Below are 20,840 nucleotides of genomic sequence, written 5' to 3' on the forward strand. Positions count from 1 at the left end.
GTACTTTTCATACTTGTAAGATCTTCTTTTAGTATTTATTTCACTGCAAGTGAAGTATTATTATAACTTTAGTTTTTGAAACCAGAGGTAATTCCTGTGATATTTTGCTTTCTTTCAGCTATAGTTGCTTAATAATTTACAGCATCCTGAATTTGCAATAGTGTGTGGTAGAGAGATCTGTGCTGCAATGTACTCTACAAGTGTGGGTATTAAGTTAAGCTGGCAATGCTATGATCCCAGTTGAGTTGTGGGTGATGTTGGTCAGGGCATATGTAGCTTTTAAACAAACGTGTTTTATTGTACTGTTGTCTCTCTACAGTTGATCATACAGATGTTTGTTTCTCCATATCCTGTTCAAACTCTGAATACTGTGTGCAGAATAACAAACGCTAGCTGGCAACGCAAGAAATTTTAGGAGTAATCTTCTATAACCAAGGAACCTGCTGGGAGGGCGGACAGAAAATGTTGAAAACGTTACAGAAACCCTTTATAGGCAGTGTAGGGAAAAAGCTCAGGTTTATATAGAAGAATCAAGCAGATAATCTTGATTATAAATTATGTATTTGTAGTAAGATGCAGGTAAAGAAAGTTACCTGATCCTGCATGATACTGCCTTTATTCATCAGTTTTGCACAGATTTTTCACATAATAGGGATTATGTCTTATGTCTGTACCACGCTGTGTGTAACATCAGGAAATGTAGAACACTAAAAATAAAGTATATTTGTCTCCATAGCACAGTGGAATGAAAACAGATGGTAGGCAGCACATATGGCTGCCAGCAGCTGGGAACACCCATTTACAGAGTTCTTGCAGCTTAGAACAAAACAAGCCAAAACAAAGGAACACCAAGGGGGAGCAGAGATTGTGCCCAGAGATACCAGGATCTCTGTCCTCTTATCTGTGTTTCTGTCTACTCTAGTCTATCACAGTCTCTTTACCTGTAGATGCTTAAGCTAAAAATGAAAGTATGCTGCCAGTTAAATTACTGTGGATTCTTAGTATTTGTCAAAATTTAGCATTTATTAAATATAGACATTTTAAATAAATCTTCTGGTACCCACTGTGGGTTCAAACCTCTGGTTTGCTCCTGTTATAACAAACCAAGGTCAAGCAGCTTCAATATCTATGTTCAATGTGTATAGGTGTTATGAAATAACAAGGAGTATAAATGTGACTGAATAAGAGGGGCATTTTGTTTCTTTGTTTGCTTCCCCTTGTTTAGATTTTTATGTTGATTCCTGCACTTTGCCTTTTCTAAGTTTTGTAGTTAAGCTGTTAGCTTCATTTATTAGCCTACTTCAGATTCTGCAGCGCTGTCTTTTTTTCTACACATTTTCTACCTAATTTAAAATGCATCTTAATTTGTTTTCAATTCGTTCAGACGATTGTCACAATATTTTATCATGCAGTTGCAAAAACTAAGTTAGTTTCTTCATTTTTTTTAATGCTACAAGGAAACAAAATGGATAAAGATACTCAAACTCAGCAAAAAAACCCAAAGCAATAGTCATTAAAATGGATGGTGCCCATAAAGCAACAAAAATGGCAGGGCTTAATAACATTTAATGAGGAAAAATAATTTAATGGACTACTCATAAGCTAGTGACCCTTTTCACTGAGACATTTTCCTATTTGCTCATTTATATTTAGGTTACTGAGAAAAGTGCTCAGAATAGGGGACAGCATTTCTGAGAAGCAGTAAAAGATTTAAGGTATATCCATTTATTTTTAACGTTTTCTTATTTTTATTAGTCTAAGCTGTAGAAATCATTTTAAAATTAGCAACGGACTCCTCCTGCTTGATGTAGATTAATTCCTTTTTTTATCATGGAAAATGCTTTGTGAGGTCCTTTTTGGGGAAAAAGAAGTATTTAGAAATTATTTAGTGACCTATTGTAACAAATGCACTTAAGAGGACACTACTTCTAATGAGCATGAGATTTCAGTGTGGCTGAATGTCTGGCATAGACTGGAAGGACTGGGTCTAATCACTGGATAGCCAATGACCATCCAAATATCTTATACAAGGATAGAAGACAGTACTGCCGTATATATTCATATGTGTAGGGACACACTGGAACAGATTGCCCAAGGAGTTTGTGGATGCCCCATCCCTGGAGGCATTCAAGGCCAGGCTGGATGTGACTCTGGGCAGCTTGTTCTGGATGGCAACCCTGCACATATCAGGGGGGTTTGAAACTGGATGATCTTTGTTGTTCTTTTCAACCCAGGCCATTCTGTGTTTGTTATTCTATGATTTTTATTGAGTGTAGCATTTCAAAGCATATTCTGTTAATTTGTTCCTTTTACTGCAAAATTCTATATGCTATTTCATACCTTTAGAGTTGTGGTAATGTAATGTACGACTCCTATGTCTTTGTATCAGGGGAACATACTCTTCCCCCCCCCCCCCCATAGACAATCAGCTAGCAACTGAATTGTCACAATCAGGAGGAAATAGCAGAATTATTTTAGACATGCACTTCAGATAACAATATACAGACTTCCTTGTGCAGCAACTATAAGAAAAGCAGCAAAAGAAAATGAAGGCATCCAAGAACAACATTTGAGCAAAATCTTAGTAAGGTAGGTGGAACAGTTGATAACAGGCTCTTAGAGCTGATGGAAAGAGCAGCAAAGTACAGAATGGAAAGAGGTTACAGCCTCTTCCCTCTACATTGCCCCTGTGAAGAGAAAGAGATGAAGTAATAGAACAGAATGTGTGTATCCATACAGCTGCTTTTATCCAAAGCATTAGTGAAATATATAATACATTCAAAATGAAGTACAGCACTGGCCAAAAGATGTAAAATTTCATTGGCCAAAAGGAAAGTGCCTCTTGATGGACTGTATTAAGAATTCTGAAGGTATTCTGTTTTCTTGTAGTAAGAAGCATGTCAAAAAACTGTTTCTGATTCAGGTGGTTTTGTTCCCTTGTTTAAGTAAGGAGTTCCTGCTGAAGTATACTTATGGTTTCCATAAGCAAGTATGGCTTCAAAGAAAATGGGCAAAAGAATAATATTAAAGTAACAAACTGGAGTTCCATAAAAAGTCTGCAGTTGATATAGCAGTACAAACAGGAAGGGTTGGGACCTATGATTTAAGTTTCATACCTGAGGGTAGACAAACGCAAGATCGACTTAATGCTGAGAAACAAATGCCAAATTTTTCTTATTTGATGCTTGCTTAACAAGCAAAATCAATTGTTTCAATCTTTATAAATCAAATCATTCTAAAAAGAATTAAAATGGAACCTTACGAATGCAAATTAATTAAATTATTTTTTTGCTCAACTGTCAGAACTAAGCATGAACTTCCTTCATAAGAGGTTGTCTCAGCCCCTGACAATGTTGTTACTGATACTGGTTATTTCTTTCACTCACAGTCAATATTTGAGGTGGTTTTCTTTTTTCGGGGAGGGATAGGGGAAGAATTTTTTGTTTTACTACAAATCCATTTATTTTCCTTTTTTTAACAAGGATGAAACCCCAGAGTTTGCATTCAGTGAATAGGATACTGCGAGTTTATTTGATGCTACACCAGCTGGCTATATTCTGCAACTTCATAGTTTTGTCACCAGAATTTTAGTCATCAGTACTTCATATCTGTACATTAGTTTATTGCTGAAAATGGATTCTTGGATGACAGAATGATATGAAGAATGGGCGTTCATTCAGTCCCAATATATAAACTTCAGAAGAGACAGGAAGATCTGCATGCTTTTCTGGCTCACACAGTCAAAATTCATGATAGGAAACAGACGCTGAAGAGAAACCAGCACTTGCCAGATTATATGTGCTTTTCTAAACTTGGTATTTTATTGTATTTACTTCACATACTGTACTCATTACCAACCTTGTGAGGAAATGCAGCTCTTTGTAAATATTCAGTGAATAAGACAAAGTCCATCTGCCAACAGAGCATTGAGGGAATGTGTGCTAGTGAAACAGTGATGCAAAGATTGGGCATGTGGAAAGAAAGGAATCTGATTTAAAGATTAGAGTTACTGGTAGATGATGAATTCAGTGGAAGTCAGCTAGGCCCTGTTGTAAACCAAGAATTCAACATCAATTCCATAACTAGAGAACATTTTACTTAAAAGGTTGTATGGAACAGGCACTCCAGTAACTGAGTTACTTGTCAGTCAAACAGAAATCACCACTAACAGTACTGACCAGTGGATTTTGTATTTAATGTGTATTAGAATAGGCAAAACAGCTCTGTGACACAGGATTCGTTACATTAGTAGTGAGATGAATTTGCCCTACAGTGTAGTCATCTTTTGGACTATCTTAGATTTAGCCAAATACTTCTGTTAGCCTTTCCACAGTTTCAGATGTTTCTTGATCAGTGTGTGATATCAGTTACCTCCTGTGTCATCCCTTCCTGTCTTCATGATTAAGAATCCTCTTAACTTTCCCTTCTAACTCAGTGGGTTTCATCCTTGGAAGCAGCTTCTGCAACAGAGATCAAGGCAACTTTCAGTGAGTCACAGTATGTTTAGATGCCAGCACCATGTTCTGTCTTTCTCTCACGTCCCCTGTGTATCACAAGCTGATACCCCAACCCCATAATGTGTCTATGCATTCTTCAGCTCAGCTGGAGCCGTTGTTTATTCTCTGGGCAATCAGAAAGTAAGCCATGAGGATAAGTGTAACTTAGTCTATTGAGTGAGTTTCTTTTAATGTCTCCCTTCGAATTTGCAAAGTCTTGTGGCTGGAGACTGTCCAGCTTTTTGTCTGCAGCACTTCTGTACCCACAGGATATTCACAACAGAACAACTGAATTCTCAGCTAGTACCATTTCAGTATCACCCTCAGTAACTGCCTTTCACTCTCTTATCTCCCATGTTCCTAGTATTGTTGCTGTTACCAGCAGGTTGACTAATGTCAGAAATCTGAGAGGTGAGGGAGGTGATGTAAGGGGTCAACAAGGCAGGGGGAAGGAGAAGCAGCTGTCCTTCTAAGGGCAGGATGTTAAGATCAGAAAGGTAAGAACCTTATGTTTGAGCATGTTAATGTATTTAATTCAACATGGCGGTGAGATTCCCAACAGAATTAAAACAGCAGATTGTATGGGGAGTATTCTGCTTGGCATCTCACAGAAAAATTACAGGAAGGACAGCTGTAGAAATTGCAAAAAATGTAAAGAACCAAATGGAGGATTGAATGTTGTTACGTGCTATGCTATGGAATTCTGTTGTAAGGATATTAATGTTGTGAAATTGGAAGTTTAACTCTGTAGGATGATACAAGCACATAAGGAATTGGTAAGAAATTTTTTTTGCTCTCCTTTTGAAGGATTAACTACTGCTTTTTATAAACTGCAAAGACTTGCAGGGGGAAAATGCAAGGCACAGCATCCAACATATTAACATGCTAATTTAGAGGGAATGTAAAAAGTAGTTTCACTTGCTTGCATCTTCATGTTACTCTCTTACAGAACCTGTTAAGCAAGGCCTGGTCCTGGCACAGTTAGAAACCCTGGGGGGAAACCTACCTTACCAATAGTGTGGCAGCCCCTCGTGAACAGCGTGGGACTAGCACAGATCAAGGGCAGGATGACAGATACTGCGATCGTCCTGCTTGTGAAATGCAGTATTTAATAAGCAATCATAAAGTAGCAGGGAAGATTTAAACATTAAACAGAAGTTGTAGAGAGGCTTGGGAGTGCTGTGTTTTTGCATGTGTGCTCAGTGGGAGTGTGTTTATCCTAATGAGAGGCTTGGGAGGGCTGTGTGCTGTGCTATGCCATACAGCCATTTGGTTTTGTGGCTGAAAGCAGCTGTACTGGTCTGGTGAAGCAACTGAGAGCTAAAGTATGTGCCTAGCGTTCTGTTTGATTGTTGTAGCTTGTGCTGCGTTCTCATGGGGTGGTTAACACACCTGTCTCTAATGCTTGTAACTGTGCTCTGTCTTTATGGTGCTCTGAGAACTGATGCTGTTACTACTATACTGTGCTTCACCATATGTCCGTATACATAATTATTTCAGGGAACAGTTGTACTGTTTTATGTTCTATTTTGAGCATTGAATATCACCAGGAACAATACCTCTAAGTAATCTCTCAAACTTTAGCTGCTGTGTGGCTTCAAGTGATTTCGCTGTCCTTTTCAGTCCTTATGTTAATGCGCTCCTCCAGCATCATTGCTTACATCCCAGAGAACTCAGTTCAGAGCGTTTTGAGAGGAGCGATCAGAAATAATAAGTGGGAACATAAAAAGCAACAAACCTGAGGTGTCCACGTGCATGTCTTTGGAACTAACAAATACCTTTTCAATAAACTAAGATGTTAGGAGCTTCCTTGCTTCCCCATTCAGATTTGCAAGGAAGAGACAATCTCAGCAGAAAAAAATGTCGTATTCGGTTGAGTATATGGTATGTCTCTAAAGGTGCAGGTACACAGGGAAGCTGCAAGAGCACCTATGCCTTTGTGTAAAGAGCTAATCTTTTAGAACTTGCTACAGGATAAGTAGGATTCTGACACTCAACATCAAATAAAGTGTCCAAAAATGTTAGAAAAGACATTGAGAAAATTGTGTTTTCTGACTTTGGAAGAGATGTTAAAGGTGAACAAACAGAAGTTGATACTGTGTTGGAAATTTATGGGTTGTATGTCTTACCTTTTCATGAAAATCTGATGAATTCTTAGCATTTACTACCACGAAATAAAACCTACGTGAGCAGCAACAGCCAATTGTAAAAGGAAACCCCACTGCTTCCAGATAAATTTAAAGAGCTACTCCCACTCTTCAAAGGTTTTCTGACATAAAAGGTTTCAGCGGAAGAACATATGTGGGGTAACAAAGCTCAGTGGAAAGCAACTAACTCCCAAAGGTGAGTTGCTATTGCAATTCTATAGCAGAATGGTAACAATTTTGGCACGAGTTTACTATGAGACATAGTACATGGGGGAGAAAAAAGCTGTTTCTTGTCATATAAGAACACAGTATGTAACAAAGTAGATCTTTGCTAAATGAGTTTTAAAACACTGCAGAGTGTGGTTATTGTAAAACAATAGAAATGCAGGCTTTTTTTCATACTTTGTTTTAGGCTTACTGTCAAAAATTTCAGTAGTTTTCAAAGGTTCTTTCCTCAAATCTTGTAAGAAATGTAGGAATATTCTGCAAGAAGTGCATCAATGAAAAAAAATACCTTTCTTCACAGAATTATAAGTTTAAAGCACAGTAGATTTCAAAAGGAAATGTATAAAATGAGAGCTACTGCTTCCCATTATTCTTTAAGTTAATGAAAATAGGTATAATAAAGTTACTTATTTCATGTAGATTATTAAGTTTCCATGAGAACCTCAAATGAATTCAATCAGTATTTAAGCATGTCTACTCAAAGTCACTTAAAACTGTTTTCCTCCCTCTCTCATAGGTGACAGCTGGAAATCCTGCATCCAAGAAATGCTGCAATCAGGATGCAGCTTTTATAGTCTCTCAAGAAAGAAGAGATGCTCTTGAAACCACGTTGGGCTGAGGATGACCTAGACCGAGATTCCCAGATTCTAACATATGTGCTGAAGCAAAGCTCTGTGCAGTTAATTCCTGAGCAGCCAAGCACATTGTCCTGGCTGATACTGAAAGCTGTTTATACAGCAATTTCTGCTACTGCTACCTACAGTGGCTGCAGTGGGTAGTGAGCAAGACGGATTTGGGAACCACTGATCTGGATGTGTTTACTTCAACTGCTGACTGAGGTAATGTGGTCTTACTTGAAGAAGAAGAAAAGAACACTAGTGAGCATGAAGAATATGGAGAAGTTAATGAAAGCAGCATAAATAGGCAGTGGAAAAGGATAAGCCCTGTTAGCTGAAAAGGGAACAAAAGACCATGGCCCAAACACACAAAACGTGTTTGGCATTTTCTTTTTCCTGTTTTCCCAACAAATACAGCAAGAACTAAATGTTGAGGGTAAAAACACACCATAGAAACAAATAACTATAAGGACAGTTGCATGCCATCTTGAGGAAAAATATTTAAGGCAGAAATACTAGATTCTTAAAGGACTTAAGAGATATCAGAATCTTTTAAATGCATTTCTGATCATCCTTGCTTCATATGAAATTCCAGTGGAAACTGAAAAGTGGAGCAGCTGGTATTAACCTTTTTTTTTTTTTTTTTTTTGACATAGGTATTCAAATCTTTGCTGAATTGCACAACTCATACTGAAATAAATAGGAACTGCTGGTGCTGAGTTTTATTACAAATCAGACCGCTTGAGAAACAGTTGCATAACTGGTCTGAAAAAAGTAATTGCTATAAGTTTGTAAGTTCAGATGTTGCTGAAGTTCAGGCAGGTGGCTTAGTCAGCAGTATTTTTTTGCTTTTTTATTATTATTACTGAAGTATGCATCAAATTTCTGTGATCACTTTCTCAAAGAGTTACAAATTTATTCTCAAAAGCCTTAGAACCGTCTACAGACACAAGTGATCTGAAACAACACATTTGAGTAAGTGGGTTTAAGACCAAATTAATGGTAAGGAGGCTAAGTGGACTTTGATACTAATGCATTTCTAGTCACAGATAAACGTTAAGAAGTTACATGAGCTTACTATCCTGCAGCAGGGAAGATGATGCGGCCTAGAAGAAAGTCGAGTGGGTCAGTGCAGTCATCCCAGCTGTGAGGTTCAGAAATCCAGGCATGATTACCTGGCATCCCTACTTTTAACACTGAATCACTTCTGCAACCTTGTGTGTGCCTTCTGCTAGGTCCAGAAATTCCAGACCTCATCAATGGTGCCTGCAGCTTTCCCTCCAGAAAGTTTTCCACACCATGACAAAGGTGCATTAGTTAAAAGGTCAGTTAAATGGAACTAACCAGAGGCTAATAAGTGTTTAAACAGTCCAACCCCTATGCAAATTTGCCCCTGAAGTGGCACGTTGGTCTTGGGGGATGAAGATGAAAATGGCAACCTCAACTGAGTTTATACTGTTAGGCAGTCAAGCAATAGGTAGATTTTCCTTAACTGTCACAGAACTATAATCTGAAATTCAGTTAGAGTCAAGTATGAGTATGTTGATTACTATCATAGGGTGCTACCACAATTCTACTCCAAGAGTTGGTCAGTTATTTAGCAAATGTTAATGAATCACAGTGACATTTTAAAAATGCTGTAGAATATGGAAATTTTATTGCAACTGTTAATGTTTGAAGTTAGTGTGTACTATTACAGCTGTATACAACACGAAATGTATTGTTTCATTGGTTTGGACTCAGTGACATAAGTTTTTAGAACAACATTGCAAATTACACTTTTCTGCATACTATACAGGGGAAAAAAAACCACCTCTGATCACTTATTTAGGTAAGTGGTATGTCAGTGTATGTTCGCAGAGTGGAGGAGTGTACTTCAGCCATTCTTTCCTTTATTTACGCAGCATGGCACATAGACTGAACATGTCAGAATGGAGGGCAGTGATGCCCTGGCACAGCTGCCCATGGAAGCTGTGATGCCCCATCCCTGGAGGCACTCGAGGCCAGGTTGGATGGGGCCCCGTGCAGCCTGAGCTGCTGGGAGGCAGCCCTGCCCATGGCAGGGGGTTGAGGTCCTTGAGGTCCCTTCCAACCCAAGCCAGTCTTTGATTATAAAAATTAATGACCATAATATTTAATTTTACTTTTGGTGGGAAGTGAAAGCATCTTCAACTGCAAATATATTTATGCTCATACCTAAAATAATGTGCATTTTAAGCCATTCATGTGTAGGAAGTAGCTGTTAAGTTTCATCAAAGGATGTTGTTGTTTATTCCCAAATTGCAAATGTATAAGAAGGAGATTATGTGACCTTGGGATAAGGGTGTATAACACTGGCCAGAAGAAGAGGTTGACACAGCGCAACCACAATAACAGGAAAGTGAAAGTTACAGGAGGTGATTACCTCAGGCTGATGACTGCAGCCCAGAAGAGGACAGTGGTTTAAAAACACATGACTGCGTGGATGAGCAGTGCTCGGAGCATCGATGGGGCCGGCGGGGGAAGTGCTCACTGACTCCTTCCCCTCCCATCACCTGTCCGAAGTGAAGCTGGTTCTCCACCCGCAGCACAGAATCACAGAATGACCCGGGTTGGAAGGGACCTCAAGGATCATGTAGTTCCAACCCCCCTGCCTGGCAGGGCCACCACCAAACATACACATTTACTAGATCAGGTTGCCCAGGGCCGCGTCCAACCTGGTCTTGAACACCTCCAAGGACGGGGCATCCACAACCTCCCTGGGCAGCCTGTTCCAGGGCCTAACCACTCTCCTAGTGAAGAACTTCCCCCTAACATCCAACCTGAATCTTCTCTTAACTTAAAACCATTTCCCCTAGTCCTGCTATTGTCAGCCCTTTCCAAGAGTTTACTCCCCTCCTGGGAGTAAGTTCCCTTCAGGTACTGAAAGGCTGCAATGAGGTCACCCCGCAACCTTCTCTTCTCCAGGCTGAACAAGCCCAACTCCCTCAGCCTGTCCTCATAGGGGAGGTGCTCCAGCCCCCTGATCATCTTCGTGGCCCTCCTCTGGACCCTTTCCAAAATCTCCATGTCTTTTTTGTACTGAGGGCTCCACACCTGGACACAGTACTCCAGATGGGGCCTCACAAGAGCAGAGTAGAGAGGGACGATCACCTCCCTATCCCTGCTGACCACCCCTCTCCTGATGGAGCCCAGGATCCCATTTGCTTTCCGGGCTGCCAGAGCGCACTGCTGGATCATGTTGAGTCTCCTAAGGGAGCACGTCCCTTAGGAGACGGGGAAACTGCACAGCTCTGCCCCACCACCCCACACCGTTCTACCCGAGGGTGTTCAGCGCCCACCGCTGAGGCACGGCTCCATCCCGCCCCTCGCCCCGCAGCCGCTACGCCGCTCTCCCCCTCCTCAACCCGAGGCGCGTATCAGCGCCCCCTGGCGGCGCCCCGCCTCCCTCCCTGTTGCCACCCGCAGTGACGTCTCACGCGGTCTCATCTGCTCCCTCTCGCTTTTCCCATTGGCCGGCGGCACTGCGGCCGCCCCGCCTCCCTCGCTTGAGTGGCAGGTGGGCGCGGGGACGCGGCCCAGGCCGGCGGCGTCGGGAGTTGGCGGCGGCGATGCGGGCCGGGGGCCGCGCGTTCATTGTCTGAGCGCCGGGCCTGGAGCCGGCGGCGCGGGGAGGGGAGGAGTCGGAGAAGAGTCCCCGGCAGCGGGACGGGGCGGAAAGAGGAGGGGAACGAGGGGAAGGAGGAGGAGGGCCGGACCGGCGGCGGGAGCGCGCGGGCACGCGCAGGCGGGTGCGCGCAGGAGTGAAGGCGGGGGAGGGGAGCGGGGCGATCCTGCTCTCGCTCCGCGCTCCGGGGCCTTTGTGGCTGCGGGGCCTCGCCTGGGGCGAGGCGAGCGGCGGCGCTTCGCTGCGGGGAGCGGCCGTCCCTTTAAACTATAGCGGAAGCGCAGGCCCGGCCGGGTCCGCCCGCTGCCTGCCCGGCCTGCAGCGGGAGCGCGGACGGGCGCTTTGTGTGGGCCCCGCTCCGCCGCGCTCAGCGCTCCGTCGTTGTTTTGCTTCGCCTGGGCCGCGCTCCCGGCATGAAGTAGGAGCGGGCCGCGGCGGGAGGCGCTGAGGGGCGCGGGGCGAAGCGCGAAGGGCGCGCGGGGAGGAGCGGGGTCGGGGCCGGCCCTCTCGGCTGCCTCCGTGCGCCATCGCCTCGGCTGAGGAGAAACGGGTGGAAAATGGCAAAGTCCGGAGGAGGAGGCGGCGGCGGCGGCGGTGGCAGCGGGGGACTGACCTGGGTGGTAAGTTGTGGGGTTGGCGTTTGTTTTTGTCGGCGTTTGTTTTTGTCTTTCTGCGTCCTTTGAGCGTGTGTGGGAAGCGGGGCTGGCATTTAAACGGGGCCGGTGAAAGGGAGCCGCTCGATGCGGGGTAGTGCGGGAGGAGGAAGCACTACCCCGCACCGTTCAGACCAGAGCGGAACGATGCCTTTGTGGGCACCGGAGCCACTGAACCTCTGTCCCAACTGCTTTCCCAATCGTCTGGGGTGGTGAAAGCTGAAGCTTGTAAGTTATAGACACGAGTAACGAGGGGCGGCCTGGAGTCGTGTGCTTGCAGATCCCTCTTGAAGTTAAACTTTGTCGTCTTCCAAAAGTTACAACTCTATAACGGGGCCAAGAAGGTGGTGTTTTTTTGTTGTTTGTTTTGTGTGTGTGTTTGTTGCTGTTGTTTTTTTTAACCCCTTTCTGACATCCTTTTCGTGGATTGAACAGATTAAGGTTTGTGAGGGTGCAGATGGTTCCTCAATCCTAGACTCCGTTATCATCTTGAGAAGTTTTAAAGTCTTTAGAGTGTATTGTTCTTGACGTATGGTGCAGAGGAGCTCTGCTGTGCTCTGTAGTAACTGAGGATGCTCTCTGCTCTTGGGAAGGAAGACCAAAGATGACCTGAAGGGCTCTTATTCATCTAGTCAGTAACTTCCCTGTCAGTGTGGAGTTCAAACTAGCATGACTTATTTAATGTTTAACAACATGGTCCATCTTGATAGAGGTGAGGTGCCTGCATCTTTAATCAGACATGTGCTTTACTTAGTTAGGAGCTTTAAACTCTCTTGTTTAAGAGGGTAATAACAAAGTAGTTTTTCTGTTGTGTTTTCCTGTATCTTTGAGCTGCATTACTGAGATGAAAAACATCCCATGTAACCCGGTGGTGGACCCTATGGCTCTAATTATTGCACTTAATATTAATGCTTTTTCATTATAAAAGCAAGTGGTAGGAAAAGATAGATAAAAAACGTGCAAGTTTCTGGGTGCGTCATTTGAAATTAGACAGTTTAGATATGGGAACAGCGTAAGCAAAGAGGCTAAAGTTATTCTACTTTGCATTCTGCAATAGTGTGTGATCTTTATCAACTGCTGTCTTGTATAGCTCTTCAGAATTAAGGGTTTTTTTTTTATGGTATAGGTTGGACCAAGACAGGATCTCTTGGAAAGAGTCCAGCGGAGGGCCACTAAGATGGTGAAGGGCCTGGAGCATCTCCCCTGTATCTCCCCTATGAGGAGAGACTTAGGGAACTGGGTCTGTTTAGCCTTGAGAAAAGAAGGCTGAGAGGGGACTTGATCCAGGTTTATAAATACCTGAGGTGTGGGAGCCATAGTGGTGAGTCTGGTCTCTTTTCAGTAGTGCATGGGGATAGGACTAGGGGTAATGGGATGAAAGTACAGCATAGGAAGTTCCGCACGAATGTGTGGAAGAACTTCTTTACAGTGAGGGTGGCGGAGCACTGGAACAGGCTGCCCAGGGAGGTGGTGGAGTCTCCTTCTCTGGAGATATTCAAGACCCACCTGGACACCTACCTGTGTGACATGGTGTAGGGAGCCTGCTTTGGCAGGGGGGTTGGACTCGATGATCTCTAGAGGTCCCTTCCAACCCCTACAATTCTGTGATTCTGTGAAGTAATTGAAAGTTTCACAGCTCATAGAAAACTGCAGAATGAAGCGTGAAAATCACTGAGTAGGCATTTTTAATTAAACATGTTCCTAAACGTAATGGGGATGAAAGTATGGCGAGTCAACCGTTTCCTACCACTGGAAGTGATCAGTTTTCCTTCTCCAAAAGCAGTAAGGCTTAAGTGCTTTTGTTATATCAGAGTAGTGGCAGAGAAATAATTAGATTCCAGTTAAAACCATGTGTTGACTGTTCAGAAAACAGTAGGACTTCTTTCTCTCACACACATTTTAAGTGCTGGAGATAGGGCCCCTGAGACGGTTCCTAAAGTCAGGTCTGCTCGCTGTCATCTACAGGATGCCGGAATACAGAAGAGCAATGTTGTTGTGGCGCTAGAGTTGAATGGGGCAGTGATTAGCAATTGGCTTAGTGTGCAGGGATAAAATGAGGCAGGTGCCAGTTCATTAATAGATATGATACGCTGACTTTGGGGGTGAGGTGTCCAGAGTTAGGGACAGATTTTAATCTGCTTTGCCCTCTGTCTTTTACACCTCTTGTTACTGTGGTGAAATCACTGGGACGCTTATTTTCTTAGTAATATATTTCTATTGTTAGCGATTTCTTTTTAAGACCACATGAGTTAAACAATTGAACTGTGCCAGAATTAAATCTAGTTCCAAAAAGGGGGAATATATTTAAAAATTGATGTTTGTGTTTCAAAGTAGCAAGTCTCATATGGGCAGTCTGGTTCCCACATCTTTAAAGGAGTTGTCTGTATGATTTCATAGTTGTGGTTTCAACAGCATTCATGTTCTTAGTTTCTACTCCTTAGGTAAGAATTACATGCGCTTAGGAAAGAGGGTATTCTTTAAGTTACAGAACTTACCCTGGAGTGAACTTCATGCTATGAAGGTCCTGCAAGTCCTAGGTGCTATCTGCTTGTAGAAACAAGATTTCATTGAGGGAAGATTTAGGTTGGATGTTAGGGGGAAGTTCTTCACTAGGAGAGTGGTTAGGCCCTGGAACAGGCTGCCCAGGGAGGTTGTGGATGCCCCGTCCTTGGAGGTGTTCAAGACCAGGTTGGACGGGGCCCTGGGCAACCTGATCTAGTAAATGTGTATGTTTGGTGGCCCTGCCAGGCAGGGGGGTTGGAACTACATGATCCTTGAGGTCCCTTCCAACCCGGGTCATTCTGTGATTCTGTGATTCCATGGTCATTACGATTACATGGTCATGGAAACACACAGCAAGCCATCCAGTTTATAGCTACCTAGTAGCTAACCTTAGCTTAGTACCAGTGCTTTGGGAAATGTAACCAGCTGGTAAGCGGGAACAAGGATAGGTTGTAGACCTGTACACAGGTCAGTGTATCCATTCAATGTGTTTGTTAGGAAAATGGTGTATCATTTTGTATCAATGTGTTTGTTAGGAAATGGTGTATCATCCCAGGTGTTCGAATCCCCCTGTGGCACAAGTGGTAGAAGTGCCGCTCTGCAGCACAGAGGCTCGAATCCAGGGGGTTGGACTCAATGATCTCTAAGGTCCCTTCCAACCCGCACGAGACTGTTACCTATTACTATTACCTATTATCATTATAAAACTGCAGATAACCTCCAGTTAACCTCAGATTTATCATTGGTACTAGCTAGTTTTTGAGGAGTTTTGGGTTTTGGTTTTTTTTTTTTTTTGGTCTTCTTGCTGACTTGTTGGAGTCAACTTGCAGCTCTTCGCTGTTGTGGTAAGTCTGTAATAGTTGGCAAAAGGTGGAGTTTTTGCCAGCAGATTTGTAGTAATTATTTTTTGTGAATGATTTCCAAAGATGACTCAGAAGTGTGCTGGGAGTCAGTTACAGATGTGTGGATTTGTAAATAGAGAAGTTGCTGGTGGTGAAACATAATGGCATGTATATATATATAATGCTAGGAAAGCTTGTTTCAGCTAAGACATTGTTATTAATGTTTATAAACATGTGAAGGGTAAGTGTCAGGAGGACCCAGCCAGGCTCTTTTCAGTGACGTCCAATGGTAAGACAAGGGGCAATGGGTGCAAGCTGGAACATAGGAGGTTCCACATATTTATGAATAAAAACTTCTTCCCAGTAAGGGTACCTACCAAACACTGGAAGAGGCTGCCCAGGGAGCTTGTGGGGTCTCCTTCTCTGGAGACATTCAAAACCCACCTGGGTGACCTGATTGAGGTGTTCCTGCTGCAGCAGGGCTATTGGACTAGATGATCTTTAGACATTCTGTGATCCTCAACATCTGTGTGTTTAGGAATTGATGATAATGAGCTGTAATAATGGTACAGTAACAATACTTTTTAAAGTATGTCTTGTATAGTGAAAGTGAAATCACCTCAAGTACAAACACACACCTATGAGGTGTTGCTCTGATATAGTAGTAGTGCACGCAAAGCTATTGAAGTGATTTTAAACAAGCAAAGTGGTTATTTGTGGCAATGTTTTCAAGGCTCTTTCCTCAACTCTGAGAGCTGCATGAACCTTATAAAGGGAAAGTGAAACTCCTGGAAGTACTTGAAGACTTCAGGCACACCACTTCTATTCAAAAGTCACAGAATCACAGAATTATCAAGGTTGGAAAAGACCTAGAAGATCATCTAGTCCAACCATTACCAATACTTCCCAGCTAAGTCATATTCCTCAGCACAACATCCAAACGTTTCTTGAACACTCCCACGGTCAGTGACTCCACCACCTCCCTGGGCAGTGCATTCAAATGCCTGATTACCCTTTCCGAGAAGTAATACTTCCTAATGTCCAGCCTGAATCTCCCCTGGCGCAGCTTAAACCCATTCCCTCTAGTTCTATCACCGATTACATGAGAGAAGAGGCCAACCCCCAGCTCACTACAACCTCCCTTCAGGACGTTATAGAGAGCTATAAGGTCTCCCCTGAGCCCCCTCTTCTCCAGGCTGAACAATCCCAGCTCCCTCAGCCACTCCTCGTAAGGCCTGTGCTCCAGACCACTCACCAGCTTTGTAGCCCTCCTCTGAACGCGTTCAGTCACCTTTTGAATAACAGACCATAAGGGTATTCTGAGGTAGGCAGTTTAGATTTGCAAATAACAGTTTTAATTTTCCAGAAATAGATTTTTGCCTCACGTATAAACTGTGTGTGTACGTGCTAAAGCCATCTTCAAATACACATTTATATTTCAGTTAACTTAAATAAGTAAATGGGAATCATTTAGCAGATGGATATGAGAGATTCGGTTCACAGAAATGTGTTTCTTATGTGTTGAAATGTGTTGAACTTATTGATGCTGTTAGTCTAGAGGGACTGGGGAATCCCCTGTCACTTCAACTGCACTGTCTGGAGACAAGAGTGCCACTGCTAGGAATAAAGAGTCACTTTACTTACTGAGCTGTAAGGCTGTACAATAATAGCACTTTCTGTCCTAGGATTTCTTTTATAGGTTTTGCTTTGGGAAGGTAACAAAAAGCAACAACCAAAAAAACAACACTACCAAAACTGATGTGGATTATGTAGAGAGAACTTGGAAATGAAAGCTGGTACAGAAAACTCGATTTTTCTCAACATGGATAATTAAAAATATTAAATTGATTGGAATGTTACCCACAAAGACAATGTTGTTCTGCTCCATATTGGTGTCTTGAGACTGGTGTCTTTGTCTGAGCAAAAATATGTACCTGTAAACATGGTTAAATGTTAAATGTTAAGAGTTCTCTGATGCAAATTGTGTGTTTGGAGACTTTGCAGCATCCTCTCCACACATGTAGCGAAACTGAAGGATTTTGGAAGAATGTATTTTAGTGCTCATATCCCTGATTTGAATACAGTGGATTTTAGGTCAAAGTACATGAAGTGATTTTGCCGAACTTCTAAAAGGAAATGTTAAAATTTTAAAAGATAATATAAAATTAAGCAACTGATGAAAGTGTTCGTATAGACATAACAGAGTAATTGCTCAGAAGTAAAGCGATAGACTTGCTCTTTACGTTGTCGTTTGACTGCCTCATACCTAAGGATCAGATCTGCTGGTATTAAAGCTTCAATGTGATCATAAATACTTTGACTCCTGTGGAACGAGTCCTTTTAAAATTACCTTCTGAAGTTATTAAACTTTTTTCTGTGCTATCGGCTCATCTGCTTTCATTTAATAAAGCTATTTTAAAATACCGCTTGCATCTTAATGCAATTCCAATTTACATATGAATGTGCTTCATCACTGAGAGCAAATTAAAGCACTACTTTTAATTTTTATTTTTTTTATTTTGTTTAAGTGATAAATCTGGGTGTTTGTTAGAGTTCACTCCGAAGTAATTGGTTTTCTTTTTAAGCAAGCAAGAAAGAGAGTGCTAGCACGGCTTGTGTAAAGGCTGCCTGAGTTAGGAGGTGTTTGAAAGGTTTATGGAAAGATTCAAAAGAGGGCTCAATTGTTTAATCCACTCTGTATGTTTTTCTCCCTCTGGTTTGTGAGGTAGAACATGAATGAGGTACTAAGCTGTCCTTAAGAGGTACCTTATGATGTCTGGCACTTTTTTTGAGGATGAGTGGGCATGGCTCTGCTGAGGCTTCCTATTCCTTATCTAAGGCATTGAGAAACTGTGAGCAGAACAGATGTATGAAAAGCTGCACAAATGTCTGCCTTAGTGAGGTGCCAAAAACTCATCACAGCTTTCTCTGTGAGGGCATCTTCAGAGATGGCAACAAACAGCATTTTATGTCATGACAGGAGATGTAAGATGAGATAACACTGGACAAGTTATTTTCCTATAAATCAAAAGAATCCAAGATAAAGTAGAAAAATGACCAAGCTCTTGCAATGCACTAACTTGATACATAATGTTTCTGTAGGAGCAGTTGTAATTCGGAGTCAGCTTCTAAACAGAGGATCTTCACCTATGAGAAACTGTGAGTCTGAGCTTTGTTGGAGATCACACAGTACCACAGTCTCGTGCGGGTTGAAAGGGACCTTAGAGATCATCGAGTCCAGCCCCCAGGATTCGAGCCTCCTGTGTAGCAGAGCGGCACTTCTACCACTTGCAAGATGCTAGAAAACAGTTGTAAAGTCTAGAATACTTTTCAAAGCACTCAAACTGGTGATTTGTACCAGCAATTCCATTACTTTAGAATAAGCTGATGGGCTAAAGCCTCCAAATTTGGTTTGGGCTTGCTCAAGTCTTGTAGCACAAGGCCATCTAGGTGAAAACTGTCTCAGTGGAAAAACATGCAACACAAGTACAGATGAGAAGTTTAGAATGAGCTTGATAGTAATTCAGTTATACAAAGCAATAAGGTGTGTCCTGCTGCACAAACTGGTGATACTGAGCAGCGTTTGGGAGAGAGGAAGTTCATTAGAGAAAGTCTTGAGACATGAGACTTGTAAGGCATTTGCAATAGCTTTGTGCACACGTTTGTTTTCCTGATGTTTTGTCTTATGATGTGAAATGAGCGTACATCTTAACAGATGTGGTACGGCATTAAAAAGGGCAAAGATACAGGAAAGGTTGAGTTATAAAGGAGTGTTACTAGGTGCCAAGAAAGTTCTTATATAAGTATCTCTATTTCTTGGCTGGTGATGGAAATACACAGTTGACTGGTCAGAAGTAATTATAGTGAGCATTTTTTATTATTTTCCACAAAAGTGCTCTTTCATTTCTCAAATTTTGTTGCAAAATCCTTCAGTTTTCCTTAAAATCTGGTGTACTTGTAGTATATTGGACTTCACAAGTTCTAAAATAGCAATAATTATATTTCCATTTAATCTAGCTATTTAATAGGAGGAGAAAGCTCTATAATTCTGAGAGCGCGGTTTGATGTTGTGGCTAAACAATCAAATGATACCTGCTGAAAAACATGTTTTCTTTTCTCCTTTTATCTTATCCTCCCATTCTTATCATTCTGCTCTTGCATCAGTACTTGTCTGATTCTCCTGCAGACTTGCTCAGGAAAATGGTCCAGCAGACAACTGCTTGCTTCTAGTGGATGAAAAATGGGAAGGGGGCAGATTCTGTTTGCTCCTTTAGCTGGTTTGTTATTAGGCCACTTTTGGTTCCACTATATGAAGAAAAGAGAGGAGAGAAGAAAAGGAGTTATCATTTTTGGCAACAATTAACTGTTGTCTTTTCTGTAACCAGGAAATCTGTTACAAGTTATTCTGTAAATGAATTATTATGACAGAATTGATGTAATGTGGTGCTTTCAGAGTCAAGAGCAAATTGTGAGGAGGAGGAGCAGGTATAATAAATAAATTAGGAATTGAAAGTAAACAGGCTTGTTAGTAGGCTAGAGTTAGAGTAGTTCTGGATGAGGTTAATGGGTGCTCTTTCCTAATTTACTTCTAGGGAGGATGGGATAGAGAGATTTAGTCCATGTGGTAAGGGGATGCCATGTTTTATGCAGATTTGCTCTGGTAACAGCAAACTGTTACTTCTGTGTTTTCATTTTGGGAGGAGAGCCAGAGCATTTGTTTAACACAGCAGGGGAGTGGTTTCTTTTGAAACTCACTGCCTTTGTTTTCATGGTGGGAGGTATTCTCAGTCAGAATTTTCTTTTGGAAAGTTGCTAAATGTGTAGGTATCAATGTATTAATTACATGTTTTACGAAGTCAAGAAGAGGGCATTAAATTCTGGTATGTAGCACCACACTACATTTGTGTGTATGTTATCCATAGAACTACCTAGTGATCACCATATTGAACTTCTAACTTTTTCTGAGGTATAGCATATTTATAGCTTTAGAAGAACTGGTTGGTTGTTTTTGGTTTGTTGTTATTTTTTAATGTTACTTTTGTTTTTGTTTTTCCCCAACTGTAAGTGGTAGAAAATCTGCATCCCCGGATTCCATTACTTAATTAACCTCCCTAGGTTTTACAGCATAATTACACTCAAAATTTACTGTCTTGTCCCACTAATTCTCTGTGTTAAGGGAATGTGGGACACATGCCATGTGCTTTTGTAAAGTGTTATGTCCCAAATCTGCGTTTCCCTTACAGGACAGTGATCCTTGCAAGTACATGTAATTGTTTCAGGAGGCTAAAGTCAAATAAGCAAAACCCAGGTGGAGTCAGTGATATATCTCTTCTGTTCATCTCTATTGATGTAGATCAAGTGTCCTTTTTTGCCACTTAGATTAAGAAAAAAGAAGAAGAAGAAGAAGAAGAAGAAGGAAAGGAAAAGAAGAAAGAGTGTTTGAAACACTTGGCCTCAGCTGAAGCTGAAGTAGCCTGTGCTAAAGACATGGGGAAAAACAACCAAACAGCTCTATAGTGGTAGGAATGCTGCCTTGCAACACCCAGGCCCGGGGTTCGAATCCCCCCTGTGGTGCAAGTGGTAGAAGTGCCGCTCTGCAGCACAGAGGCTTGAATCCCAGGAGTTGGACTCGATGATCTCTAAGGTCCCTTCCAACCCGCACGAGACTATTACTATATTACGTACCATTCTTGAGTGTTCCTACTTAAGTAT

At 42.1% G+C, this 20,840-nt stretch overlaps 1 protein-coding gene and 1 long non-coding RNA gene across 5 annotated transcripts in view; both read left to right on the forward strand.

Moving 5' to 3' along the window:
• The first annotated feature begins 4,853 nt into the window (after positions 1 to 4,853).
• LOC146762103 (uncharacterized) lies at positions 4,854 to 6,694 on the forward strand. The gene is made up of 2 exons (XR_014942956.1): positions 4,854 to 4,993; positions 6,655 to 6,694. It is a non-coding gene; the product is annotated as an uncharacterized LOC146762103 (long non-coding RNA).
• A 4,345-nt stretch (positions 6,695 to 11,039) lies between these two features.
• TOP2B (DNA topoisomerase II beta) overlaps positions 11,040 to 20,840 on the forward strand; it is a 54,649-nt gene continuing 44,848 nt past the window's right edge. For all 4 annotated transcript variants that reach the window (XM_032442350.2, XM_032442351.2, XM_015853910.3 and 1 more), the window contains exon 1: positions 11,040 to 11,751. In XM_032442350.2, coding sequence (XP_032298241.2) covers positions 11,689 to 11,751 — 63 coding nt within the window. In that variant the 5' untranslated portion in view covers positions 11,040 to 11,688. The remainder of the gene's footprint in view (positions 11,752 to 20,840) is intronic.

Source organism: Coturnix japonica, chromosome 2 (assembly GCF_054131305.1).
Source record: "Coturnix japonica strain WE chromosome 2, WE-NBRP24, whole genome shotgun sequence".
Taxonomy (NCBI): domain Eukaryota; kingdom Metazoa; phylum Chordata; class Aves; order Galliformes; family Phasianidae; genus Coturnix; species Coturnix japonica.